Source organism: Saimiri boliviensis, chromosome X (genome assembly GCF_048565385.1).
Source record: "Saimiri boliviensis isolate mSaiBol1 chromosome X, mSaiBol1.pri, whole genome shotgun sequence".
NCBI lineage: Eukaryota > Metazoa > Chordata > Mammalia > Primates > Cebidae > Saimiri > Saimiri boliviensis.
The window spans coordinates 88,963,350-88,975,942 of record NC_133470.1 but is presented as its reverse complement, the minus strand read 5'-3'; the positions used below and the strand labels follow the sequence as shown (position 1 = coordinate 88,975,942).

At 41.9% G+C, this 12,593-nt stretch overlaps 1 protein-coding gene across 4 annotated transcripts in view; it reads left to right on the top strand.

Annotated features, from left to right (window-relative positions):
* Nucleotides 1-12,217, top strand: part of AFF2 (ALF transcription elongation factor 2) — a 495,721-nt gene extending 483,504 nt beyond the window's left edge. For all 4 annotated transcript variants that reach the window (XM_010349740.2, XM_010349738.2, XM_010349739.2 and 1 more), the window contains 3 exons: nt 484-536; nt 7,938-8,128; nt 11,770-12,217. In XM_010349740.2, coding sequence (XP_010348042.1) covers nt 484-536; nt 7,938-8,128; nt 11,770-11,891 — 366 coding nt within the window. In that variant the 3' untranslated portion in view covers nt 11,892-12,217. The remainder of the gene's footprint in view (nt 1-483; nt 537-7,937; nt 8,129-11,769) is intronic.
* The last annotated feature ends 376 nt before the right edge of the window (nt 12,218-12,593 follow it).

Genomic DNA, 12,593 nt, shown 5'->3' with positions numbered 1-12,593 from the left:
TTCCTGAAAACAAACAAACAAACAAACAAGCAAACAAACAAATGAAAATGCCGCTTGGCTCTGACACATTCTTGGATTATTAGAAATTACAGCTCACTATGAATCCCAGGGAAAAAGTTTGCAACTGGAGCTAAAGGTGAAAAGCTTACTTCTACTCCGAAGAGCTTGTTTTGCAGAATAAATTTCAGATGATGATAATTAAACCACTTCTTGGAGAACTGAGTCTGATTTCACTGGGCCTTTTAGTATATAAGATCTTTCATCAAGTGACTTTCATGGTCCTGATTGGAGCCCACTAATTATCCTAACCAGCTATTTTCATCGAGTATGCGTCGTGGTGTGCTGACGTGCACATACATCCCCGCTCTGCATCCCGAAATGCTGCAATCAATATTAATGTACTCTAAATCACACTTCCATCTGTTTCTGAATTAATAAAACACAAAATAGATGTCCTTATTTCCCTTTCTCTCTCTCTTTTAGCAAAATGCTTCAAAAGTCGCACAGATACCATCTCCATGGGTAGGCAATGGAAAGTAAGTATTTTATGAAAATTGATTTTTCATGACAATGAGTGATTCAATAGACCCCAAATATTTTGCACTGACAACTCAGGAGTGAAGGTCAATTCTAAAACTGCAGTCACTTTTGTGCACACAAAATTCTAGCCATTAAAATGATGTGGTTCAGAGTTATTTCACTATTTGATCTTTAAGCCAAATTATAGCCATAAAAATGTCTGCTAATAAGATGGCAAGCACCATGCCATTTTAGGAGGCAGGATAAAGTTAACTCCACTGCAGTGATTTGTCAATGATTCACTCAATAATGAAAGACCAATGAAATATTCATTCATATATGGTAAGTGCTGTTTAATAAAAACCAAAGGCATAATAGTGCTGAAAATGTGAAAGCACTTGGTCAGGCAATTATCCAAGGCTTCATGATAATTTTTATATTAATACCAAAATGCCCTAACCTAAGATAGAAAAGCATCTACTATAATGCTGATCGGAGACTCAGGGAACTCACCTGTGCCTAGGCCTTATTTAGAGTTATATCTGCTTGGGACAGCTCAGTCTTCACAGCAGTGGGGTAGGGTCGCCAAAACCGTCGACCTGTTGCTGAAGTTGCCCTTGGCTTACAGGGTAAGCTAAGAGGGTCCTTGCCTCTATCTGGGCTTGTGCTTTATCACTAAAATGAAGGGTTTGGACCCAGTGCCCTCCAAAGCCCATTGAAGAGATATCTCCTATGGAGAGTGAGTTCGAATCCCAACTCTGTCTCAGCCATGAAGTTAGATAACTTTCCTGGGCATCGTTTCTCCTCTGATTCTCAATCCCCCCTCACCAGCCCAAGCCAACACCCCCCAGTAATGGAAACTAGATGACTGCACATAGGACATTTTACAACTCCAAGCTGCTTTTTCAGTGTTTCATCATTTCAGAGTTCCTGATCTCTAATCAAAAGAATTTCTTCAAGAATGAAACAGTCTCTACTGCCACTTCATAAATATCTACAAAACATGCTCCAAAAGCAATGGGACAATGAACTCTACCTTGACATCATAAAAACCCTCAGTGCAAGGGAACAGCTCCATTGAAAACTACACATTAACTCAATTATTGCATTGAAAGGAAGCACTGTTTAAAAAGTTGAATTAGGTCTTACTCTTATATTGATGAATAAAAGGGAAAGAGTGCTTCTCTCTTAAGAGAAAAAATAAGTTCAGAAAATAAAAACCCAGAGAAAGCTGTTTTCTCTGAGCACAGAGTAAGGAAAGGGCAAGGTCAGGTAAGCAGCTAGTAAAGGATCACTGGGGAAAAAATGCTTTTAAAAAAAAAATTCTGAAACGAAAGAACTCAAACACATCCTAACCTTGTGAAGTCGCATGAAAAACCTCCTGAAATGATTTTTTAGCAGCTTCTGCATAAAGAAAGCCCATTCCCTTTGGTAGGCCACAGAGCTTTTGAGTAAGGCAACTCAAAACAGTCACTCAGGGGTTATGTCCCGTTCATTCAGCTAATGCTGTGAGTATATCTGCAGCATGAGGGGCTGGGTACAGAAAGCTGATTTTGGTGTGGCCCCCGCACTCTGGAAGCACTCAGTCCAGTGGAAGGAGGTGACAGGTATGGACAAGGAAGGTGCCGTGGAAGCCTAGGAGAAGGGTCTGGGGCCTCCCTGCGTGGCCAGGAAGGGCTTGCTTTTTGTTTGCAAGCAATATTATGGCCTGGTTTCTCTGTAAATGAGGGTAGTGTGCCCCTGGGGGGCCTCTCACAGCACCTTCCAGCAGCATCCTCTGACTTCAACCCCTCGGAGGCTGGCTAGCAATTGGGGAAGTCAGTTGCCCAGAAGTGGTTAAAGTATCTGCAGGAAATTATATGGAGAAATGAGCAGAGAGTTGAGAACAGACATTCAGTAATTCCTTCCAAGGAAGCTGGGGAAAGAAAGTGCAAAGAAGCAATTGGAAGAAGGAGCAGAAAAATCTGCTGGGTTTACAGCAGGGGCCAGCAAACTTTTTCTTTAAAGCACCAGATGCTACATATTTTGGGCTTTGTACCAAGAGGCAAAACCAAGGCTGCTATTTAGAAAAATATGAGAGAAAACAAGTTTTCACAAAATTTTTCCTGATAAGATTCAAAATATAATAATATAAATTTTGAAGTACAAGTCTATTGGTAAGATGAATGTAAATCTTTTTTATAACATTTTGCTTAATTGGGGTTCAAAGTTAGTGTTCCCTCTCAACAAATCAATTGCAAATGTTCATCTTTTGCAAACTACTCATAGCTCACAGGCCATACAGAAATAGAAGATAGGCCAGATTTGCTGACTCCTGATACAGGGTTCTGGAATCCAAATTGTTGAGAGTTTTAAAAGTCTGAGCAACAATTTCAAATGTTATCAAGAGTTAATAAAAAGACAGAAGGCTGTCATGGTGGTACATGCCTGTAGTCCTAGCTACTAGGGAGGTTGAGGTGGGAGGGTCTCTTGAGCTTGGCATGTTGAGGCTGCAGTGAGCTGTGATCCTGCCACTGTGCTCCAGACTTGTTGACAGAGCAAGATTCTTTCTGGAAAACAAGGCAACCAGGAAAGCTATAGAATTTTGGAAGAAGACCATTTGAGGCTTTCAGATGAGCTTTTTTAGTAAGCAGGTAGATGTGGAGTCCATATGAAAAGAGCCAGTGGCCAGGCATGGTGACTCACGCCTGTAATCCCAGCACTTTGGGAGGCCGAGGCAGATGTATCACGAGGTCAAGAGATCGAGACCATCCTGGCTAACATGGTGAAACCCCGTCTCTACTAAAAAAACAAAAATCAGCTGGGCGTGGTGGCACACGGTTGTAGTCCCAGCTACTCGAGAGGCTGAGGCAGGAGAATTGCTTAAACCCAGGAGGTGGAGGTTGCAGTGAGCCGAGATCGTGCCACTGCACTCCAGCCTGGAGACAGAGTGAGACTCTGCCTCAAAAAGAAAAGAAAAGAAAAGAGCTAGAAGAAGGGATATTTCTACCTGTTTGAGATGTTAGCAAATTCAAGGAATGTGAGGCATCTGGTGGTCACTGGAGAAACAGTCCAGATCAAGAAAAACCTTCCTTTAAGCTTGCAGAGGGCTGTTCCTATATAAACATAGGTGAGACACCTATAAACCTGGAAAGAGGAGGAAAACAAACCATTGTGGATGCAAAGATGAGGGGAGAAGTAGATACTCATATCAAGTGAAATCTTTAGTCACATGGATGGCAGGACTTTGAGGTAACACGGTGGAACGGAAAGAGAATGAAGAGAATGGGCTTTGGAGTAAAATGGACCTGCTATCAGATCCTGGCTTTTCAGCTGTTTAGGCTCTATGACCCTCAGGACAGAGCTGAACTTCTCTGAGGACAGAAGCAGTGGCAGCAGAACTTGCCCTGCAGAGTTGTGGTGAGGCTTAGACAGAATATTGGTGAAGTCCCAAACTATGCTTGACACACAGAGAATGCGCAACAAATGATGGCTGCTGCAGCTGCTGTTAGCATGATTATTGTTGTAACTGTGACCTTTTTAAGTTAGAAAGCATGGTGATCCTGCTTCTAGAATTCCCACAATACTTGGTTAGCACCCCAGTTTTGGCACTTACCCTAGATTGCCAGAAAAGAATGTATTTTGCTCCTGTATTAGACTGTTTGCTCTTTGCCATAAGTAGCCATTTATCCTATCATTCACCAAATATGTATTGAGTACCTACCTTGTGTGAGACACTCTGCCAGGCTCTTTGTAGACATATCCCCTATCCTTGTGCTATATATGCTGTTCCTCTTCTACCTTCCAGAGCACTTTATCTGTAGTAGATACTAAATAAAGCATGGAAGCAAGTCATTAATTTATTCAACTGGTATTTATTGAGAAGATATATGCCAGACACTGTTCTAGATGGTGTGGTATGGCACAGAGTGAAATAGGAAAAAAAAAAAAAAGAAAAAAAAAAAACCCTGCCCTCCTCGAGGTCATATTCTGTTGAAGGAGAAAGGTAACAATGAACATGTGACATACTAGGTGATGGGAAGTGTCATGGAGAAAACTGAAACAAGGAAGGCAGGCAGAAAAGGCTGCTGAGGATAGGGAAGGAAGCAAGAGTACCATGCTGAATCTTGGGTAAGGACGTTAGAGAAGGATGATGATAGAGCAAGCCATAGCAATACTGTAGGTGTTTCTTCCAAGCAGAGGGATGGCAGCTGCCTCTGAAGCAGGAGGGAGCATGCCTGACAGGTTCAAGGAACAGCATGACAGGGCGTGGCTTACAGGTGAAAGAATGGTAGGTTGGACCGAGGTGGAAGTGGCGGAAGTGGTGAGATGCATGCGCTTTTGTGTGCATGCTCATTTGCATGTGCTATGGAAATGTGGAGAAAAGGGGGAGATCTGCAAGTAGGTACACACCAAGAGCAGGAAGGGAAACCTTAAGCGGTGATTAGAGCTAAGTCAGTGCTGGAGAGCACACTGAAGTGAGAGAGCCTGCATCGGCCCTCTCAGCCACAGTCACAACTTCTTAGGCAGGTTTTCATTTTTTCATTTAATGAGCACAGTGTGGTGTGCAGACATGCCCATCAGAATATGTCAGACCTTAGAGCCGAGTGTGAGAACAGTAACAATTGAAAGCAGACACTTATCCTAGCTCTTCTTTCCTCCATCACTGAGTATTTAAAATAATAGGGAATAGTAGGGGAAAAAGCCCCCAGTGACACTTCAGTGTGATAAAGTAAAAAGGGCTTTGCAAGATTTATGTGGTAAAGAGAGATGATTTGGTTTCCCTTGTGACTTCTGGACATGATTGGAAATCATTGAATCGAACCTTTTCTTGAAGTCAAAAAAAGTAAGACTGAGCAAGGATAAGGGATATGCTCAAGGGCACACAGCAATTCTATGGCAGGGCCAGGGCGAGAATCCACATCTCCTAGAATTCCAGTACTTTTTTCCCTGTACCATGTGGTCTCTCTTTCTTCCCCCCTCCTTTTTTTGGGAGGGAGGGTTTGTTGTTGTTGTTGTTTTTTGTTTGTTTGTTTGTTTTTGTTTGTTTTTGTTTTTGTTTTTTTTTTTTGGAGATGGAGTCTGGCTCTGTCACCAGGCTGGAATGCAGTGGCACCATCTCAGCTCACTGCAACCTCCGCCTCCTGAGATCAGGTGATTCTCCTGTCTCAGCCTCCCGAGTAGCTGGGGCTACAAGCGCATGCCACCAAACCCAGCTAATTTTTGTAGTTTAACAAAGATGGGGTTTTGCCATGTTGACCAAGTTGGTCTCAAACTCCTGACCTCAGGTGATTCACCCGCCTCGGCCTCCCAAAGTGCTGGGATTCCAGGCTTGAGCCACTGCACCCGGCCCTTTTTTTTTTTTTTTTTTTTTTTTTTTTTTTTTTTTTTTTTAATGATACAGCCTCACTCTGACTGCAGGCTGGAGCATAAATTGCACGATCATGGCTCACCGAAGCGTCAATCTCCTGGGCTCAAGCGATCCTCTCACTTCAGCCTCCCGAGTAGCTGGAACTACAGGCACACGCCAGGTGTCTTTCTAACTTCATTTAATATTTGTGGCACATGACAGCTTTGTCATTTTTTCTAAGAATTACAAATGAGAACACATTCCTTTCTTGTCATAAATTGACATTTAATAGTTAATGACTACCACTGGGGAAAAAGACTAGGAAATAGCTTTTGCAACATACCACAACAAAGAAACCCAGCTTTCACTGCCTTTTTGTTATTTTACTGCCTTCTGTGCCTAGACCCCTTAGCTTGGACATCTCCTCATCCCACACCTACCTTGAGAATAAATCTTTCTCTCAGGAAGTAACAAAATCATTCAGAAATTATAAACATAGCAGGACCACTCTCAAACCCACTCACACCAGACAAGCACAGAGCAAGTATGAGGACCAACTTGCTCCCTCAGACCAGACCAGAACATACCAGAAAATAGACTCTGTTTGCAGAAACAGTCCAGCTCTCTCTATAGCTGTAGACATAGCCTGTGTGAGTCTCAAGAGCATTGCTGTCGTAATTGTTCCCAGATCTAGTCAGCAGTATTTCAACATTTTGGTACACTGTGATTACTGTTTCCCCAAGTCATCTATATGTGCTGCCCATCAGGGTGCACATCTGTTCTGAGAGCCACCCTGGAAAGCTAGAGTTGCCAACAATAGCAACTGTAAGGGGATGGGGGTGGGGCATGAGACAGAGTTCCTTGATGGTATGATGAGTTATGTTCAGAGGAATAAGGAAGAGATTCTTTCAAACATGCAGACTCATGGAGTCCCAAAGACATCTTCCCCCCATTTTTTTCCTCTCTCATTACGTTCTGTCCTGATAAGCTGATGTGTTTGCCTGGGCAGGTGTTCAAAGTGTGCCTAGAGGAGGATAGAGAAGCCGAGGGGCACACGGAACCTTGCTTTAGTGACTATTCCTGGGCAAGCTTGCAGATTCCTTAGGTAGCCTGCCCTAAGCCTGGGCCCCAGAGGAAAAGTGACCTCCATGCTGCATGCAGCCAGCAGATGACTCCTTGTTGCGAGTATTAAAGAATGTAATGAAAATGTGTGTCCAAACAGTGGTACTGTCTGAAGTGGAAACTCTGAAGACTTCTTTTTATAAATTGGCATGCAGGTGGCTAGTCAGCAATTAACAGCCCATCTCTGTAGCATGTCTTAAAGAATCCTAAAAAAGAGAGAATACTACTTTTCTCAGCTTCCCGAATACTGCTCCTTGGGAGGCTGTAAGAATTGCACTTTGCTTATTGTGGTAACTGTATTTAGAGCAAACTGGCATTGTGGTTTCCACAAAACACTTTGATGATAGACCAATATTGTACATCAAGTGTTTTCTAACTGCTGATAGCCATTCCGGCAGCAGATAGAGAAATCATCATAGCTCTGAAGTTTCTTTCTCTGAAACATCACAACACTTGTTATATGTATTCAAAGGAAGAGCTATATTTGTAGATAGAATTAATGCCAGAGAAATATCCACCAAGCCCTGTCTGGTATTTGAAGACAAAAGCAATGCTGTGCAGGGAGCCCTCAGTAGTTGTCAAAAGCAGTGGAGACCTTGGTGTTTAATGTTAGGAAACAAGGAGAGTGGGCCTCATTCTATAGCATGGTACTGTAGTCCTGGGTGGCTTGGTCAGATGAGGCGGGTATGGGATGGTAATAATGTCCATATCCACTGGAGCTTCTGGAAAAAGCTATTGTGTTGACAAAAGCTGTTGCATTCACAAAAGCTGTACATGTACTGTGAGAAGAGTCAGTGGGATGTGGGAACAAGCGTAGTCTGATGGGGCTTCACATATGTATACTATGCTAAACTTCACTCTGGCAAATGGCATTCTGATGAGATCCCAGCATGATGGGGGAAGACTAGGACCCCACTGCCACTCTTTCCTACCAGCCTAACAAGACCTGTCTCTTTCCATTCCCCAGGAACACTCCATCCCCAGTGTCTCTCAACAACGTCTCCCCCATGAACGCAATGGGGAACTGTAACAACGGCCCAGTCACCATTCCCCAGCGCATTCACCACATGGCTGCCAGCCACGTCAACATCACTAGCAATGTGTTACGAGGCTATGAACACTGGGATATGGCCGACAAACTGACAAGAGAAAACAAAGGTATGCTCATCTGTTCTACCCATATAGCTCACAGACCATGATGAAATTAACTTCACTTCGAAGGACTTGAGTTATACTTGGTGGCCTTATATCTTTGTGTCTCTCTGATTTCCAGGACTTAGATAAGGAAGACAGAGTTCACTCAGGGCTGACACAGTGACCTATTATTTTTGAGAGAATAAAAAAGCTCTGGAATGTTTTTCTCCTTTAAAGCTTAAACTAATTTGAACTGTGATGTGTTTTGAATTTCATTCAGTGGCAAAAATCAACACAGCGAAACAGAGGCAAAGTCAAAAATAATGATTTGCAAATTAATTAAAATCCTATTGGCTCCTGTTATTATTTTTTTTTTTGAGAGGTGACGTTGAACTAAGGCCTTCTACCTTCATTATAATTATTAGCTCCAGTTAAGAACATGATAATGCAGCTTGCATTTGGAAGCAAAGGCCAAAGCTCAGCTAGTACTTTTCACACATTTGACAGCTGGGATGAAGAATCAGGGTGCTGTTCATAATGACACTTGAACTTTGCTACAAAACAAATGCAGAAAGGATCCTGCTTAACCAGAATGAATCTGTGGTCTTTGGTGACTCATGCTGACATCTGTGACCTTAGCTGTCATTGAGGATCACAACAAAACCTCACTATCCTAATGAAGGTGGGAAGTAAAATTAAACTGTACGTTGTTCCCAGCCACTCTTTTGACTTGGCTGATTCTGACCCAGCAGTCACAGACTGCTCCACACCAGTCAAGGTGGGGACAAATGTGGGCTACCCATTACTGCTGTATTGCTGAGCATGTGGGGAAATCATCTCATTGGAATAGGAATAGTGCAGATTTTGCAATCCGATCATTTAAGTTTGAATCCTACCTGGGTCATGCATTACCTGGGCAACCTTGGCAAGTTAGTTAAATCTGTGAGCTACTTCCTAGCTTCCATTTGTATAATGGACATAGCAATGATGATGATGGTGAAACTTCCCAGGTGGATGATAGAGATGAGTAGAATTAAATAATAGGTGTAAAGCACCTAGTATAAAATTCTGAGTTCAAGGTAGAAATTCTACAGATGTTTATTATCTTTCCTTACTCCATAATATTATGTATCTATATAACTCAAAGATTTTGTGGCTCTCTAAGCACACTCCATAATTTGATACCTCACCTCTCAATGTAGCTATAAACTTACACTGACCCCTAGGAATATGTGCATGTATTGGTTCCACAGGTTTGAGCAGCAATTTCTATATGCCAATAACTCTACTATTGCTTTATCATTTGTCTCATTTATCCTTATTTTATAAATGAGGAAACTGAGGCTCTATGAGATTAATAAACTCACACATATTACAGCTCTTGCTTGTTAGAAGCAGGAATTCAATCTAGATGTGTCTGACTCCAGAGTCTCATCTCTTAATCAATAGGCTACGCTGCCCATCCAGACAGCAAGAGTAATGACAGGTCCTCAGAGACCTTTGGTGAGATCCCAAACCATTTATCTGAGCAATGGATAATTATTAAATTGTCCACTTTTTTATACCTCTGGAAATCCAGAGGCAACTGGCCTATGCAACCAGACCCACCCAGGGGTTCTAGAATTGCAAGTGAAGACAGACACATCTTAAGATGTGCCTAGCATGTCAGCCTCTACTATTTCTCTGTTATTTTGTATCAGTAACTGGTGGGCAGTTTAATATTTATGGATTTCCTTTATCATCGCATCCATTTTCAAAATCTGTTAAAGTATTTCCTTCTAAAAGAACTTCAGAACTTTCCAGGAGCCATGTGGTGGCTGTGCTCTTAGGGTGAAATGGTATTAATCCTGTCATTAGCACAGTGTGTCAAGGAGTTGCTAAATTCCCTGTGTAATATTGAATGAAAACAACTCTGTCACTCAACCAGCAGAGAGAAAATGTGTCCTGCTAATGCTGTCATTGGGGTTTTCAGTGGACTGGGGAGAGGACTAATGTGAAATCTTCTGCTCACAGTCTTGAGTTTCGTACCTTGTAATTTCTGATCTACTTAGCTGTGGGGATTCTCTTCACATCTACCTTGTCTATATAGAAACAAGGGAAGTGAGGAGCTTCCCTTTTGGTTGCAGCTCTGCATCTCACCGGAGACAACCATGTACTTGTACCTTTTTTACCCAGTGGAGGTGGGTGAAGCTGGTTCTCCCAGTGAAAGGTCTCCAATCCTGCCTCATGCTGCCCACCAGCTACAGCTGCAGATGACTTATAGTAGAAGGTTCTGGCTTCTGAAACAAGCCAACGGGGCTTATGCTACCCTCTGGCATTTGGTCTAGAATCCTACCTGCCCAGCTGCTTATACTGCTCACTTGGAGCAGTTATTAAAATGGCGTCTAATTAAGAATGCCACAGAGAGCTTTGTACAGAATACCCAGGGAACATCCTGCTCATATGAGGTTCACATTCCTTCAACAATGACTAAGTCTTTGAATATTTTCCTTAATACTGTATTACATAGGAAAATATTTTAGATGCCAGAAATAATTTACTCTTTCATCAGCAGAAATTATTTTTATTGCATAGTACAGGTTAAAAAGTATCACATAATCAAATGAGGTTGATACCTAGAGGAAGATCCCATATGTTATATATAAAATGAAGAATAAATGCATTGTTTGATGAAATTCCATCTGCTGAGCAATCAAGCACATATAACCCATGCATGGAAATCTCTTTCCAAAAAGGCAGGGCAGCATCCCCCATTAGGGCAGTCCCCAGTCCCATCCACTCACCCGATCCCCTGACCCAGATTCCTTGCTCCCAGCTAGCACATAGCTGAGGCTGCCTCCTTTGCCAGAGAGCTCTCTCATAACCAAGTGCCAGGAAATGAATTCATATGTGAAATGGGAATACCTAGCTAATTTCAGAGATCATATAGTTTTTCCCACATACTATTTCTGTCCCCTAAGGCAGAAATTCCAAAACTCCAGTCACGCTGGTTAGTAGTGTAGACTTTGGGCTGCCCCCTTTCCTAACTGAGCCAAGGGGAAATCAGCTGGGCATTCTTACGTTCATGTCCTAGGTCAGGAGCCGGAAAAGTTGTTAAGTGACAGATACTTGCAGGCCATTTTCCATCCCCAATGAAACTGGTAATAAGACTTACAGAATCAGATTACTCCTAGATGCGTATTTAGCTGTGGAGGCTGATGGCTAGTATTAATATCCAGATTCATGGGCCTTGTCTACACCATGCCAAGAAAACTCAGTAAACTCAGTTCATTTAGACAAAAGGAAAAGACGATATTTTCAATTCAGTAACACATAAAATAACAAAATAACAGCTTGACATTAGATAGACCATGGCTCCCTGAAATTTGGTATAGAAATACCTTTTTCTAAATATAAATGTATAATCTATAAAAACACAAATTTATTATGTGCTGCAGAGTTTTTGGAGCTCACTAAAGATTAACATAATAGGGCCTGATAAACTTACGGAGTTTTGGTCTCCTAGTAGGCACTCTATAAATGTTTGCTGAATGAATGAATGAACAAATGAATCACGTTTTCAATGTCCATGTGGTTGTGGTGTTGTGTGAAGTCAGCTTCTCCATGTGGTGCATGTTTTCATGATATCATATAAAGGTCTGACTGAGGACTGCTCTGTTTTTCAGAATTCTTTGGTGATCTGGACACACTGATGGGGCCTCTGACCCAGCACAGCAGCATGACCAATCTTGTCCGCTACGTTCGCCAAGGACTGTGTTGGCTGCGCATCGATGCCCACTTGTTGTAGTGGGTGTTTTCCCATCTCTAACATCACGACCCATCACTCTACCTCTACCAGCGCACTGATGGTCACTGGTGGAACTCCACTCACTGGGAAAAGTTCTCTTTGGTTATATTTGTTTTTATGCTTCTTTTGTTATCTGTGAAAAACAGAAGTCATTGTAAGTTGACACTACACCTAAGAGGAGTGTACGTTTTATTACCTATTTTTTAGCATTTGATATGCATTTCTCAGGACCCACCATCTTTTTGTGCTTTATGGAATGACAGTCCTACAATATTGTTTTAAGTCCACACTACCCAAAACAAAGAATGGGAAGCACTTGTGATAAAGACAGGCTCCTGAGAAATGCAACAACTGGTCTTACATATACATTAGAATTTACACACAAGGGACCATCCCCCGAACTATACACTTATGTCCAGAAAAGAACAAATTTCAGAATCTATCGTTAAACTTTTGTGTATCTCACAGATTCAATCTTCAGGTGAGAATTTTCATTGTTAAAACCCACTGGTTAGATGTTGTAGCAACATCATAAAATCAAAAACAAATCAAAAGCATCAAGGAAATAAATGAGCTTAGCATTGCTACTCTAAAAAGATTCTATGCCACACGACCAGAGGACTTTCTTGTTAACATCCCTTTCCTGATTCCCTATTTTGTTAATTTTAATGACAAAAAGACATTTAATAACGTCAAAATTTT